Source organism: Anoplopoma fimbria, chromosome 23 (genome assembly GCF_027596085.1).
Source record: "Anoplopoma fimbria isolate UVic2021 breed Golden Eagle Sablefish chromosome 23, Afim_UVic_2022, whole genome shotgun sequence".
Classification (NCBI taxonomy): Eukaryota; Metazoa; Chordata; class Actinopteri; order Perciformes; family Anoplopomatidae; genus Anoplopoma; species Anoplopoma fimbria.
In genome coordinates this window covers 14,662,906-14,675,176 of record NC_072471.1, presented here as the reverse complement: position 1 = coordinate 14,675,176, position 12,271 = coordinate 14,662,906, and the positions used below count along the sequence as shown (strand labels likewise).

Sequence of the window (12,271 nt, the reverse complement as noted above, 5' to 3'; positions counted from 1 at the left end):
GGAAATGATAAGCAGTTGTATGGCACAACAAATACCTGAACAAATGGTGCATTCACCATTTAGATTTTCAAATTTGGTAGCAAACGACATGTAGTTAAAATGATATATTATACAGATTATATAACGTATAATTGTAAAACAAATATATTACACATACATTCATTCTCAGTAGCCATGCTGGTCTCACTTTGGTCCTCGTGCTCCCTGATGCCCTCCATGCTGCGTGACAGCTCCTGCAGGATCCAGACAAACTTTACTGCCTCACTCTGCTCATTCTCCCCCTCCTGATCTCCCTTTAACTCTAACCCCTTCATGCTTACATTGCCCTCAACATCCATATTGCAGTTTTACAGAATAAAGGTGAAGATTCAAAGCAGCTGGCAGTTTAGTTGGCTCTTGATTCTTAGTTATCTGATCCTTGAGTGCAGCCAAAATGAAACTATGCATTCTCCCTTCTCCCCTCTCTCTTTCATACACACTTACATAGCTGGAAAAACAGCATTTCACGCTGAAGGTAGATACTATTTGCCAATCTCTTCACTGACAAGGAAACAGGATGTTGATAATACCAGCGACATTCAACATGATCCTGGAGTTTCATTCAGACAACTCTGAGCTTGTTTTGAGCTAAGCTTAGAATAAGAAAATAAGAAAAAGTGTTTAAAAACAAAAAATATAGAACATAAATAAATAAATAAATAAATAACGGTGCATTAAGAAGTAAATATAAAACTGAACCAAAACTAACTTGTACATCTTTTAATACATAAGGATGGCTATCTTTACTTTTATAATTTATTGTTTGTATTACATACCACCTGGTTGTAAAACAAACAAAAAACAAAACTTAAAAATCTTATGTAGCAAAAACCTCTGTATAATGACGCTGATTTATGCAAGAGCAATAATCAACTCCAACAGTTGTCAGGCAAATAACTTTATGTGAAATTATTCATCAAAACAGTAATTTGAGAAGAAAGTGGGAGAAGAGCAGGTCTTACCAGTTCCCTCTTATTTTTGCCAGATAGGGGGAGGGAGTGTTTTTTGGCTGCACTATCCTCCGATTGGCTGGGGTCAGAGGTCATGCTGTCCATGCCGCTCCCAGATTGGCTGGCATGTATGACGGACGATCCTGACCGAGTCGGGCTGCTGTCAGAGAAGGTGGTCGCTCCGCTGCTGGTGAGCCGGTCTGTCCCTGGAAGGAAGAGTTGGTGCGTGGGTGGTCAAAGTTACACGTAGATGGAAGAAGGCGTAAACAAACAGTCGCCTTAGAAATATCAAGTTCTCTCAGCATCTCCATACACACAGATTTGAGTTTTTCCTCCTACCTTCCATGCCGGCGGCTATTGTTGGCACCTCGGCTGTACTGTCCTGCACACTCTCCTCCTCTTCAACCAACACAGGTAGCAGACACGTGCTGGAACACGCATACAGTGCACCTTTAGGCAATACTATAGCACTTGTAATCAAACTAATCTTAATCAGTATCTCTTAAAAAACAACACACAGTTCTCCAAAGCGCTCCATTAGAAGAAATCAACAGAATCTAAAGAGTAATTGCTGCTGTTGGATAGTGAAGAAGTGTGAAAACCCTGAGGGTTCAAAAGTTTCCTGAGCCAACAGTTGAAAGTGAATAACTCACCTGTCCTCCGCTGCTGTCCTGTCTGCCGACTGGTCCCGGCTCTGGCTCTGAAATGGACAAAAGGACGAGAAGGAGGGAGTGGGTGAGAAAAAGACAGGTGGCCTTGCAGTGAATTTTTTCTGCCCCACATTACAAGAAATGGTCAATGATTAAAAGACTCACATACATTCATGTAGTGTACCTGTCCCATGGCAGTGAACCGCTATCTAAGCTCTACAGTGTGTCGAAAAAGAGAAAGATTGGACTGATTCCTTATATAATGTGTTGCTTCATGGAGAGAGCCCTGCAGCTCTGTGAGTGTGTGTGGCTGAGAGGGGTGCTCACAGAACACGTTAACACTGGCACAGTGCTAAGTAGTGGAGGCGGACTGCGTGCATACACAATCATGTGTGAACGCACGCACAATGGAGCAAGGTGAGCGCTCAGAGCAATGGGATATTGTGTAATGAGTATGCATAATATCCGTTTGACCCCGCTCAAAATAGGAGAGAGCTCCTTTACCATTTCACAGAATACAAAATCTGAGGGGACTTCAATGTCATTTTACATCCAACGAAACTGTAAAGGAAAATAACACTGGCTACTCATCTGTTACCTCTTTGCAGCATCATAACTGGTATCAGATTAAAATCCAACGCATTGTTTATTAATTTGATTGAATGTCCTTCATATAGCTATATTCCAAAAGTTGAAATCATCCAATCCCCCAAAATGTAGATTTTCTTTGCTAGATTATACAGTGATAATCCGTTACAATTTAGATTTTTTTTATCAATTATTATCGATTATTTTTGTGCTTGCACATTAATGTCCCAGGTCAACATGTAAGGTGGCATCTGTAACGTTTATTATCTATTGTCTCTTTGTAAACATATTAGAAATAGTTTTTTCGGATTTTTGGAGTAAAAGCACAACATAAGAAATTATTGAATTTTGTTAGAATTTTGCCATCTTATGTTGAATTATTTCAAATATTAAAAGTGAGGTAATACTATGTTTATACTTCTTACCACCAACATAAATATGGGGAGAAGTCCTATGAAAATATCTTCCATTTACAAGTAAAATTTGGTAATGGATATTTGAATATATCCAAATGATTGTGTTAATAAGAAATTTAACTCCATCTCTTGGTAGATTAAAACCAGATTCTTAAATAGAAAAACAGCCTTGAGAGAAAACCTTTCTTGACCATGCTTCTTTCAGGCTGAAACTGCATTGTATTGACGCACTGAATCCACCCACAGAGTCCTAGCCTGCCTTTCTTGGCTGTCTCAGACGATCTCTCAGCAGGGAGGCAGTCCAGCATGCCACCAGCAGATAGGAGACTAAATAAACCGAGCTGATCAATCTCCCAGCAGGATGCAAACCAGACTGTGGTGAAACAGCATCACAACACAATCGAGCCATGGCTCTAACATGAAAACACTGCAAGCCCATCTGAGGTTGGGCATAATTACCATGAAGCAATCGTATTGTATAGCCCACACATCAAAGCAACCCATTGTCAACACTAATTGGTCCAGACAGAAAGAGGATACAGTGATGATCTACTGTGTCCAGGCTTTGCTAATGGGCTTTGGAACATCACAGTCATCTTTTTGACAAATTCTTCTGCTTGTATACAACTGGTTGTAAACACATTTGGTTCGCTGATGGACACAAAAACTAACTGCCAGCAATTTAGACAAAAAAATGAATCATGCAATTCATTTATGGAGCAAAAATGCCAAACATTTGTTGTTTCAGCGTCTCAAATGTGAACTGTTTGATATCTTTTTTTTTTTTTTTTTTTTTTTTTTAAATCAACAACACTTGATTAAAAAATAAATCCATACAAAAATTAAGCATCGAGTACTTGCCGACTTTGTAAACAGAGTTCAGGGAAGCAGAAAGCCCATCCTCCTTAAGTCATAGGCTTGAGCATAATTGATGGCCGCTTGATTCTCTGATCATTCCCTTAATTTCACGTATTTTCCTTGCCCAGGGCAAGGACTCCCTCTCAGCCTGTCTGAAGGAAAGCCAGCCCTCGCCCTGCCTACTGAAACCCTCCTCACTTCAAAACACACCCACTCTCACTCAGTTAGGACACAGATAAAGTGGCAGAGAGAAAAAAAGAAAGACAGAGGGTGAAAAAGAGGAAGGGGAAGCTGGTGCTGAAGAGAATAGAGGAAGTTGTAACCCCCTATGCATTAAAACACTTCCCCTCTGCTACTAACCTTAGTACGACTCATGTCTCCTGCACTCGAGTCCGGCTTGCCTTCTTTCTCTTCTTCTCCGGAGTGGTCCTCACTGGTCGGTTGGGTGCTGACCACAGGGGAAGGTCAAAGGTCAACTGTCAAGCGCTATCCAATTTCTCATTCTAGATTTGTACACTTCCTATCTATGTAATGACACATCTGTTACAGCATGAAACGGTAAGAGCGATGTGGAACAGCTTTCGTTTCTTTGTAGTCGGACTGTGCCTATGCAAAGCCGCGCTGCAGAAATACTAATTAGCCTGCACACTCCTCCCATGGCGAGGAAACACCCATTTGACTAGCAAATGTGAACCAAGTCATATGGAAATGCCGAAACTTGAAAATGGTGACTTCAACTGTGAGTCATGTGGCTAACACCTGTCAACTACAAATCTAGCATGGAGGGATACTTCATACTGCTTTGAAATAAGTCAGGATGTGGTTTGAGGCTCTGTGGTAATATCAATTTCCTGACTATGGAAACTTCTGTTTTGTGCCTCTTAAGTGGGATTCGCCAATCCAAAAACCACCAACTGAACAGGTGTGTCTGTGGATAAAGTTGTTTAGGTTTTATTTTCATAGGAAGAAAGGCAATCTAATACTCTGAAGAAATAAATACTGTGTTTGATACACTGGGCACAAACTCAGTCACCTCTCAGTCAGGGTAATGATCTCATCTCGTCCAGGTGATGTGCTGCTGGGAGGAAACATCTGGGCTGATGTGGGAGGGGTGTTACTAAGTGTGACCGTTTGGTCCTGTTCAGATGAGTTGCTCAGATTTTGGGCTTGACCACAGGAGGGAGGCTCTGCATTCTCTAGAGCTTCTGCATCTGTGGAGACAAGAGAAAAATGTGTGTAATGTATTTTTAATACCGTAGTCAAAGCACTCCAGTATTACAGCTCAGTGTGACCTGCATGCAAATTTTCTTTTTATTTAATGTAGTGTGAAATGAATTATCATCTTTTTTTAAACATCTTAGAACATTTACATCTCCAAGTAGTTCATATTAAAAGTAAAATAAGCAGTAATAAGTAAACAAAGGCTCAGTAATCAATTATATATAAAAAATATCCAGTTAATAAAATGTGTGTTGCAGTAATGCAGTCACTAAGTACATGATTTTACAAAGCAGTTAAGGCGTTTTACCAAAAAGACAACACAATAAAATCATCTTGCAGATTTAAAGTCTTCTCTCCTCTAAACAAACAGCAAACGTACCAAGTGAGTCAGGAAATGACTCACTCTGGTTTAGTTGTTAACGCAGTAGATGGACTAGCTGACAGTTGGGGGAAGAACAAAGTTCAAACAGAAAGACAGTGTGTGAGCCACATAGAGAATTAGAGAGAGAGAAAGAGAGAATTAGAGCGAGAGAAAGGTGGAGGTCTTACCGTTGTTCTCTGAGTGGAGCAGATCAGGGAGAGCATCCGCCTCTGGGTATCTAATGCTGACAGCTTGTGAGTGGGTGCTCAATGGCACTGCTGCTGCCTCCTCCTAAAAACACACACACACAAAATGATAAATATTCAAAAAGGGAAAGGGGTGAAAAGATCAAATAAGTAGCAAACATTAACCATGTAGCAAACAGCCGGCACACATTCAGTCAATAGAAACAAATCTTTGTCAGATGAGAAGACATTGCATAAGGAGTCATCAAAATCTAACAGCTGACAGACAGAACAAAGCATCTGTTCCATCAGTGATGGATTGTTGGAAAGACCCCCAATTAATGTCATCTTCATAGGAATTCAAAAGCAAACATCCCTTTCATACTGACTGCAGCTATGATAGAGTGTTTAAATTAGTTTTAAAAACCTTGCAGGGATGAAATTAATTAAGCATTGCAGACCGCAAGAGAGCTGAAAGCATAACATCCAAAATCATGAAGTGTGAAAAGACATTGTGGTCATAGCTGTGTAATGTGTTGCATAGTGTAGAACATGTCTTATTATTTGGTGCAGAATTTATTTGAAATAAAGTTTACTTCAAATGCTGGTGCATGATCTATTCTTTTGCCAATAAAAGCAAGTCATTTCCCTTTTACCCCAGTGTGACCCGAAAGTTTCATCACTGTGATTCTATATAAGCAAGGGGACAGCTTAAGCAAAAGCAAGAAGGCAGCTGACTGTGAGCAGAGGCTGTAAATGATATGTGAAGAGCCATTTGGTAGGCAAATAGCAGTAAGAGGAGAAGAATGTGATCGGGAGAACGCAGAAGATTAGATGGTGGAAATAGAGAGGAAATGAAAATAACACATAAAGTGACAAACAACCTGTATAACTTAAAGCTACATGACTGTTTAAAGCCTTCCTTTTTGATGTAACGTTCAAGGACATTCACATACCCATCATTCACTTTCTGACCTCAGCCCTTTCAATTTGAACTTTTTCATTCCTATATGCGAGAGTGTTAGAACGTTGTTTGATTCACCAGAATCAGAACCAATCATTCTAGAGACAGAGGCCCTTAAAGTTGACCCATATTGGACCACCACACCGCCTAAAGACACAGATATCAGAAAGCCAACAAACAAGGCTATCCACAATTTCAATACTTTTGGGACAAAATAAATATGCAAATGATTGTTTTATTATCCATTTTGTTTTGTCTTAATATGTTATAGGGTAGACACTTCTTTACATCTCCGGAAGTTGTGGTCGCTATAGGTTGAGCAACAGCAGAAGTCTGAGTATATGATTGGAAGATCAGTCTTACATATGAAACCTTAATGTTACCTTTCTTGTTCTGTCTCATCACAAATATTTATTTGATTACATAGTAAAAAAGCAAGAGTCAGCAAAAACATTAAGATTTTTGCGTTCAATTTTGAAGCCACTGGTCCAGGGCTGATGATGCTTCGCTCATCTCATTTGGACTTAGACAGCTTCTTCAGCCTGTTGCTGTGTATGGCGACCCTGATTTGAGCACGTCAGCCTTATCAACCACGAGTTGGTTAGGATGTCGTTGCTTCCACCTGATGCTGCTTCAGTTTAAAGGATTATTTATGTGATGTCTGTCTTTGAGATGGCCCCCCATCTCCAGAATGGTTGGTCATTCTTCTGAATCAAACTACGTTCGACTCCTGCAAGTTTCAAGCTAGTTTTCATACAGTAAATAAATTAATAAAAAGATCGCTTTAATCCCCCTTGTAGTTAATAATAACTTCCCCCTTGTAGTTCATAAAAACGTCCTACTTCCTTCAAAACCACTATTAAGGAAGTGTATATTTATATACTATTCCCAGAAACACCAAAGATCTGTATGCAAAACAATTTTCTTTCTTTTTCTTTTTTTTTTTATCTATTAGGTCAATGTAAGCTGACCACCAAATCTGTTTTGGTACAGTAATGCTTCCTGCTGACACACAGTTGTATACCTGTCACACACCTGGCAGCTGCCCATTACAACAACAGTAATCTATTGTTTGCCTCTAAATAGGCAGAGATTCAATGTCTTGCTCAAGAGCACCTCAGTGGTTGTTGTTCAGGGTGCAGAGAAAACCTACAACTTTCTGAGCGGGTGTGAGTTAAAACCAGCGAACTCAGTCACTTATCTTCCAACTGTAACCTTGACAGTGCTGTGGTTTGGAGCAAGTCTCTCATCCTCTGTAGTTCATTTTACTCAATTTACAGTGCAGCCCTGCTATGATTAATCAAATAAAGTATTTTGAAACCATGAATTGCATAAAGTGTCACACTATTTGTTCAAATCCTTGATTCTCAAAATTGATTTTTAGCTTGTCAAACCAAGTTCTCCCCAAAGTCAATGCCAATATTTCAGCCCATTTAAGATAATGGACAAAGCTAAGAAATCCCTGTGAGGTTTATTTTTTAGCAATTTATTTTTATGCTTTTATGTTTTAATAGCAAGGTGATACCAACCTGTTTGTTGAAATGAAAAGGATTCTCATCCTTAGCAAGGGAATTTTTACATATTTTTGAATTCACTGCCCTAAGCCCCAGGCACATGGGTTTCAACAAGGTCAAACTGGTGTAATCGTCTGAAAATCACGTGTGAGCCAACACAAATTAATTTGGGCATGTGGTTTACAGAGATTGAAAGATGCTTTGAAGTTACATTCAGTGTAGCTATATCATTTAAATCTTGATACCACTCTAAAGAGGAGTAGTACTTTCCTTGAAACAGTAACACTGTTCTACGACTTCAATTAGCAATATCCTTCTCGAAATGAGGCCTTTGATGTTCAAGATGAACGTTGAATTTACTCCAATATGCTAGATGCAGCAACTGAAAGAAGTTAGCTTTATTATTTAGCTTAACTTTTGTGAAGTTTTCTAGTCAATGTTTTAAAGGAAGTAGAAAATAAATCGCTGAACTACTTCAAGACAATTGTCATCAAATTTGAGCTATTGTAAGAAAATATTTAGTAAAATATCAAGTTTTTTAGGGGTTAAAGGATAATACACCAAAATGTCACATCCAGTCACAATCTTAAATATGGTAAGCATCTTTCACAACACATATATACACATATAATACTTTGACAGGAAAATGTCATAATTCAATTTACCTGCAAAGACTGACAGTTCTCCTCTGGCTCTAACTCTGTGCAGGCTGCAGAGTCTGTAACAGATGCAGAGAAAGAGGTAAAAAGAGAAAAAATAAATATACATTAGGAAGAATGAAAGGAGGACAGAGGAGCCCGAAAAAAGAACTACACAAAGAAGCTGTTCATCAAAAACCCATAGCTTGTCCGCATCATGAACAGGGGTTAATAGCTATCCGAAAGCAACCCCACCTTTACCATAAAAGGTCAGGCCGTCTATTACGCAAGGCATTGAGTTGAGGGAGGGGCAGAGAGGTTAAAATACCATGCATGGCTAAGGTGGCATTAATGAACACATTCACATTCTCGTTTTCCTTCTCTTCCTGCCAGCCGCTCATGCAGGCAGAGGAATGGGGGATTACTGAGCTCACTTCGTGGCCTCAGACCGGTCGTACACCTGGCCATACAAGGGCCTTGAGGAAGAAGGGATTTCACACACTGTGTAGACACACACACACACTCACAACCTTTATAGAACCAGGGCCACAACAACCATAGAAGGCAGGGGTCTACTGCCAAGGGCCTCAGAGTGTGTGTATCCTTACAGTGAGCAAGTGTGTGTACTATACTGGTGCTTCAAGGGTGGCTGAGTGCCCTGTGACTTCCATGGATTACAGGGTGATAATACACAGTCTTTCACAGACGCACACAAATCAACACACAAAGACAATAACCGAGTCTGTAAGCCGTTTTCACCTATGTGAGTGAACTTCAAGTCACAGTTTAATGTTTAACTAGTTGGTCCGAGACTAAAAACGGTGCTTTTTGGCTTCACAGTAGGGATCTTAGAGTGTAGGAAAGACTAACGACTAAAATATTGCAGATTACAGTTATCAATACCAATAATGTGTATATTTATGGCCTACATGAGGTGTGGGTTGAGTTGATGTTCAATTTAGGCATGCATAACTCTAGACACTAATCTAGAGCTATGCATGTGGATAAAATGTTAGTACTTCAAAGTATGGTCTCAGTATTCTAATACAAAGAAGAAGCAGGATGTATTAGTTCACATTCTTGTTGCATAAAGTTAGATAGAGGCTTTTTTCTACTGAGTTGGATCCACAACTAGAAAGAGAGTGAGTAGGGGTCAGAATGGGGTTGCAAAAATATGAAACTATATTTAGCCCATTTGGCTTTGGCTTTATGAGGATTCAGTTAGCTCGGGGATAATTCTGGTGTATACCGGATTTTAAAGGGCTCAAGGAAGACTGCTCAGTTGCCAACTTTTCCTAAAACAGCTTTTCAAGATTTAAATCTGTTGAAAGCCAATTCATATTATTCATTAATAGTTAGAATAGTCGCTTAACAGTCTAAACTGTTGAGATGCTGGCTTGTGGTGAATATGTCCACCTTTGTGTTCCCACTCACCTTGACCCCCTCCTGTTTCACCATGCCCAGGCTGGGCGTCCCCAGAGAGGGCAGACAGCGGAGTAGACGTGTCCCTTACTTCTCCTTCTCCAGCTGTGTCCACCACCGTCCACTTCTCATCCACTTCCTCATCTTCACCTTTGACCGCTCGCCCGCCTTGTTCTTGGCAATTCCTCTCTGCCAACTCGTTCTTCAGGAAGTCTTGAAGGGCGAACTCCTCATCCCAGTCCAAGTCATCTCCAGGCTAAAAAAGAAAAGAAAGGGAAAGATGAGGTCTCAATGAAAAGAGTGAACTGGTGAGATGCACAAAACTAGCAGAGCGTGATTGAAACAAATTCCACTGTGGCAAATTCCAACTGGAGGTGATGAGGCTGAAGTTCAGCAGTTACAATAGAAAAAAAAAAAAAAAAAAAAAAAATACTGCAAAAGAAAAAGTCTAAACCTTCCAACAGAAACCCCTGAGAAAAAGTACTGGACACAATAACAAGTGTTTCCTGGAAAAATTCAAGCAAAGATCACAAAAAAAATAAACAAAACAGAGCTCACAAATCATATTCTCTTCTTAAAACTGTTCTTTTTTGCTGATTAACAAATCCAGGGGACATTTAATTCAATCTGTTCTTTTATAATTCAGAGCTATACTGCGTAAATGACTTCAAAGTAAAACTGCATTATTTTTTCAAAGCACAACTTAATTACTTTATGCAAATCCCTCTACCTCAGCCCCCAACTTATTGTGTTTTCCAGTAAAGACAACAGTGTTGTAATGGAAATGTTCAAGCGTGTCGGTGCATTTTGTGCGAGAGGCAGTGAGTAGGTGTGTGGTCGCATCTGATTTTGCGTCTGTGTGGGTACACGCTTCCTCTTCAGCCGCCAACTCGCACTCAACTCTCCTCTACCAGATACTCCATCTGTCTGAATATAGTATGAGCCATCACTGCTCACCAAGCAAACACACTGAAATCCAATGTTAATACATACAAAAAAAAACACATATGTAAATGGTTAGATTTTAATGTATTCGGAACCCAATATTTTCCTTCAGTGAACATTCAAACAATGTCGGTGACACTTGCTAACCTTCTATACTTTGTATGTACAATGTATAGTGACTACAGATAAAGATTAAAATATAACTTCTAAGAATAGTGAAAGCAAGTGGCTGCCGCTGTTTATTAATACAAGTCTATAGATTGAAGCTCCATGATCTAGCCCGCCCATCCTCCCCTTCCACTCTGACCTCTTCCTCTGGTGCAGGTGTCTGGCATGAGGCCTCTCTGCTGTCCTGAGGTGTCTTTAGCTGCTCCAGCTCCTCACACAGATGCCGCTTTTGGTTCTCCTGCTCCTGCACCCTGTGTGCAACAATACAAAAATATAGTTAACTAAAAACAGTTGAGGGATTTTAATTTGTTCAAGAAAAATGGGGAAGAAACATGCAGATTATCAAAGCATGTAATGTTCCAGAGACCTAGAAAAATATATTCACAGAGATCATAGAGAAGACAGTACAGTGGACATACTGTACCCAATTCGCAGGCCCATGCAGTGTCCCATTCTGTTGCCCAGGGTGACCAGCGCCAGTTCTCCGACTGGCCCAGTAACGATTTCTTCACTGCACTGTTTTGTAGATCCAGTCTCAGCCCGACCCTCTAATCTCAGACTACTCCGGATCTCAAATGTGTTCTACAACAAAACCCTGATCCTAGCAATGACTTGTAGTCCAGTCTTACTCTAAATGGTCTGCATTAGCCCAAATACTCCAAAGCAGGAGGTAGAACTGTAACGACAATTAGCCCAGTTTTCTTTTCTTTTTACCAAACAATATGAACGTTCCAGAGTTCACCCTGTCAACTAAACACCTGTAAATCCAACATGGACAGCCTGACCAGTTCTCCCTCTCTGGTCTCATAATGTACCACTCCAGCTCTGTTATATATCTGAAGGGGATGGCCGTCTCTATGAACACACGTACAAACGGACACACACACACACACACACACGGCTCAAGGCAAACCCATCACAGAGTCAGAATGAAGTCCAGAGTTGGCACAGACTCAGACCTAGTGAGGCGGGCCCTTTGGGGTCATTGAGGTCAGGATGATTGACAGGTCTTTTCCCCACTCAGCACAACTGACTGGCCAACTGAGACAGAGCACTGGAGAGCAGAGACACACCGACATTAATTAGTGTGTGGTGTTATTTCTACTTCTATAGATCTACTCTGAAAGCAGAAAAAAAAAAACATCGGTTGCATAAAATCCTCTGTAGTTCTGCTAAGTAAATCATTTTTATTAATTAATTGACGACAATGTGGAATTAAAGATCCTGAAAGCTCCACAAGCACCAACAAGCTTACAGAAACAGCTATTGGCTTGTTTGAACAAGAAAGGTCAGCTAGGCTAATCAGCTGACCTTGATAGTTAATTACACCCAGAATGCATTTTTATTCAGTT

At 40.2% G+C, this 12,271-nt stretch overlaps 1 protein-coding gene across 3 annotated transcripts in view; it reads right to left on the bottom strand.

Moving 5' to 3' along the window:
- Positions 1–12,271, bottom strand: part of lrmp (lymphoid-restricted membrane protein) — a 31,326-nt gene that overhangs the window by 7,189 nt on the left and 11,866 nt on the right. For all 3 annotated transcript variants that reach the window (XM_054624498.1, XM_054624500.1, XM_054624499.1), the window contains exons 18-27: positions 11,059–11,170; positions 9,819–10,062; positions 8,412–8,464; positions 5,272–5,374; positions 4,535–4,712; positions 3,862–3,949; positions 1,643–1,689; positions 1,329–1,417; positions 1,002–1,195; positions 158–233 (exon numbers count right to left, since the gene is read on the bottom strand). In XM_054624498.1, the coding sequence (XP_054480473.1) occupies positions 158–233; positions 1,002–1,195; positions 1,329–1,417; positions 1,643–1,689; positions 3,862–3,949; positions 4,535–4,712; positions 5,272–5,374; positions 8,412–8,464; positions 9,819–10,062; positions 11,059–11,170 (1,184 nt within the window). The remainder of the gene's footprint in view (positions 1–157; positions 234–1,001; positions 1,196–1,328; positions 1,418–1,642; positions 1,690–3,861; positions 3,950–4,534; positions 4,713–5,271; positions 5,375–8,411; positions 8,465–9,818; positions 10,063–11,058; positions 11,171–12,271) is intronic.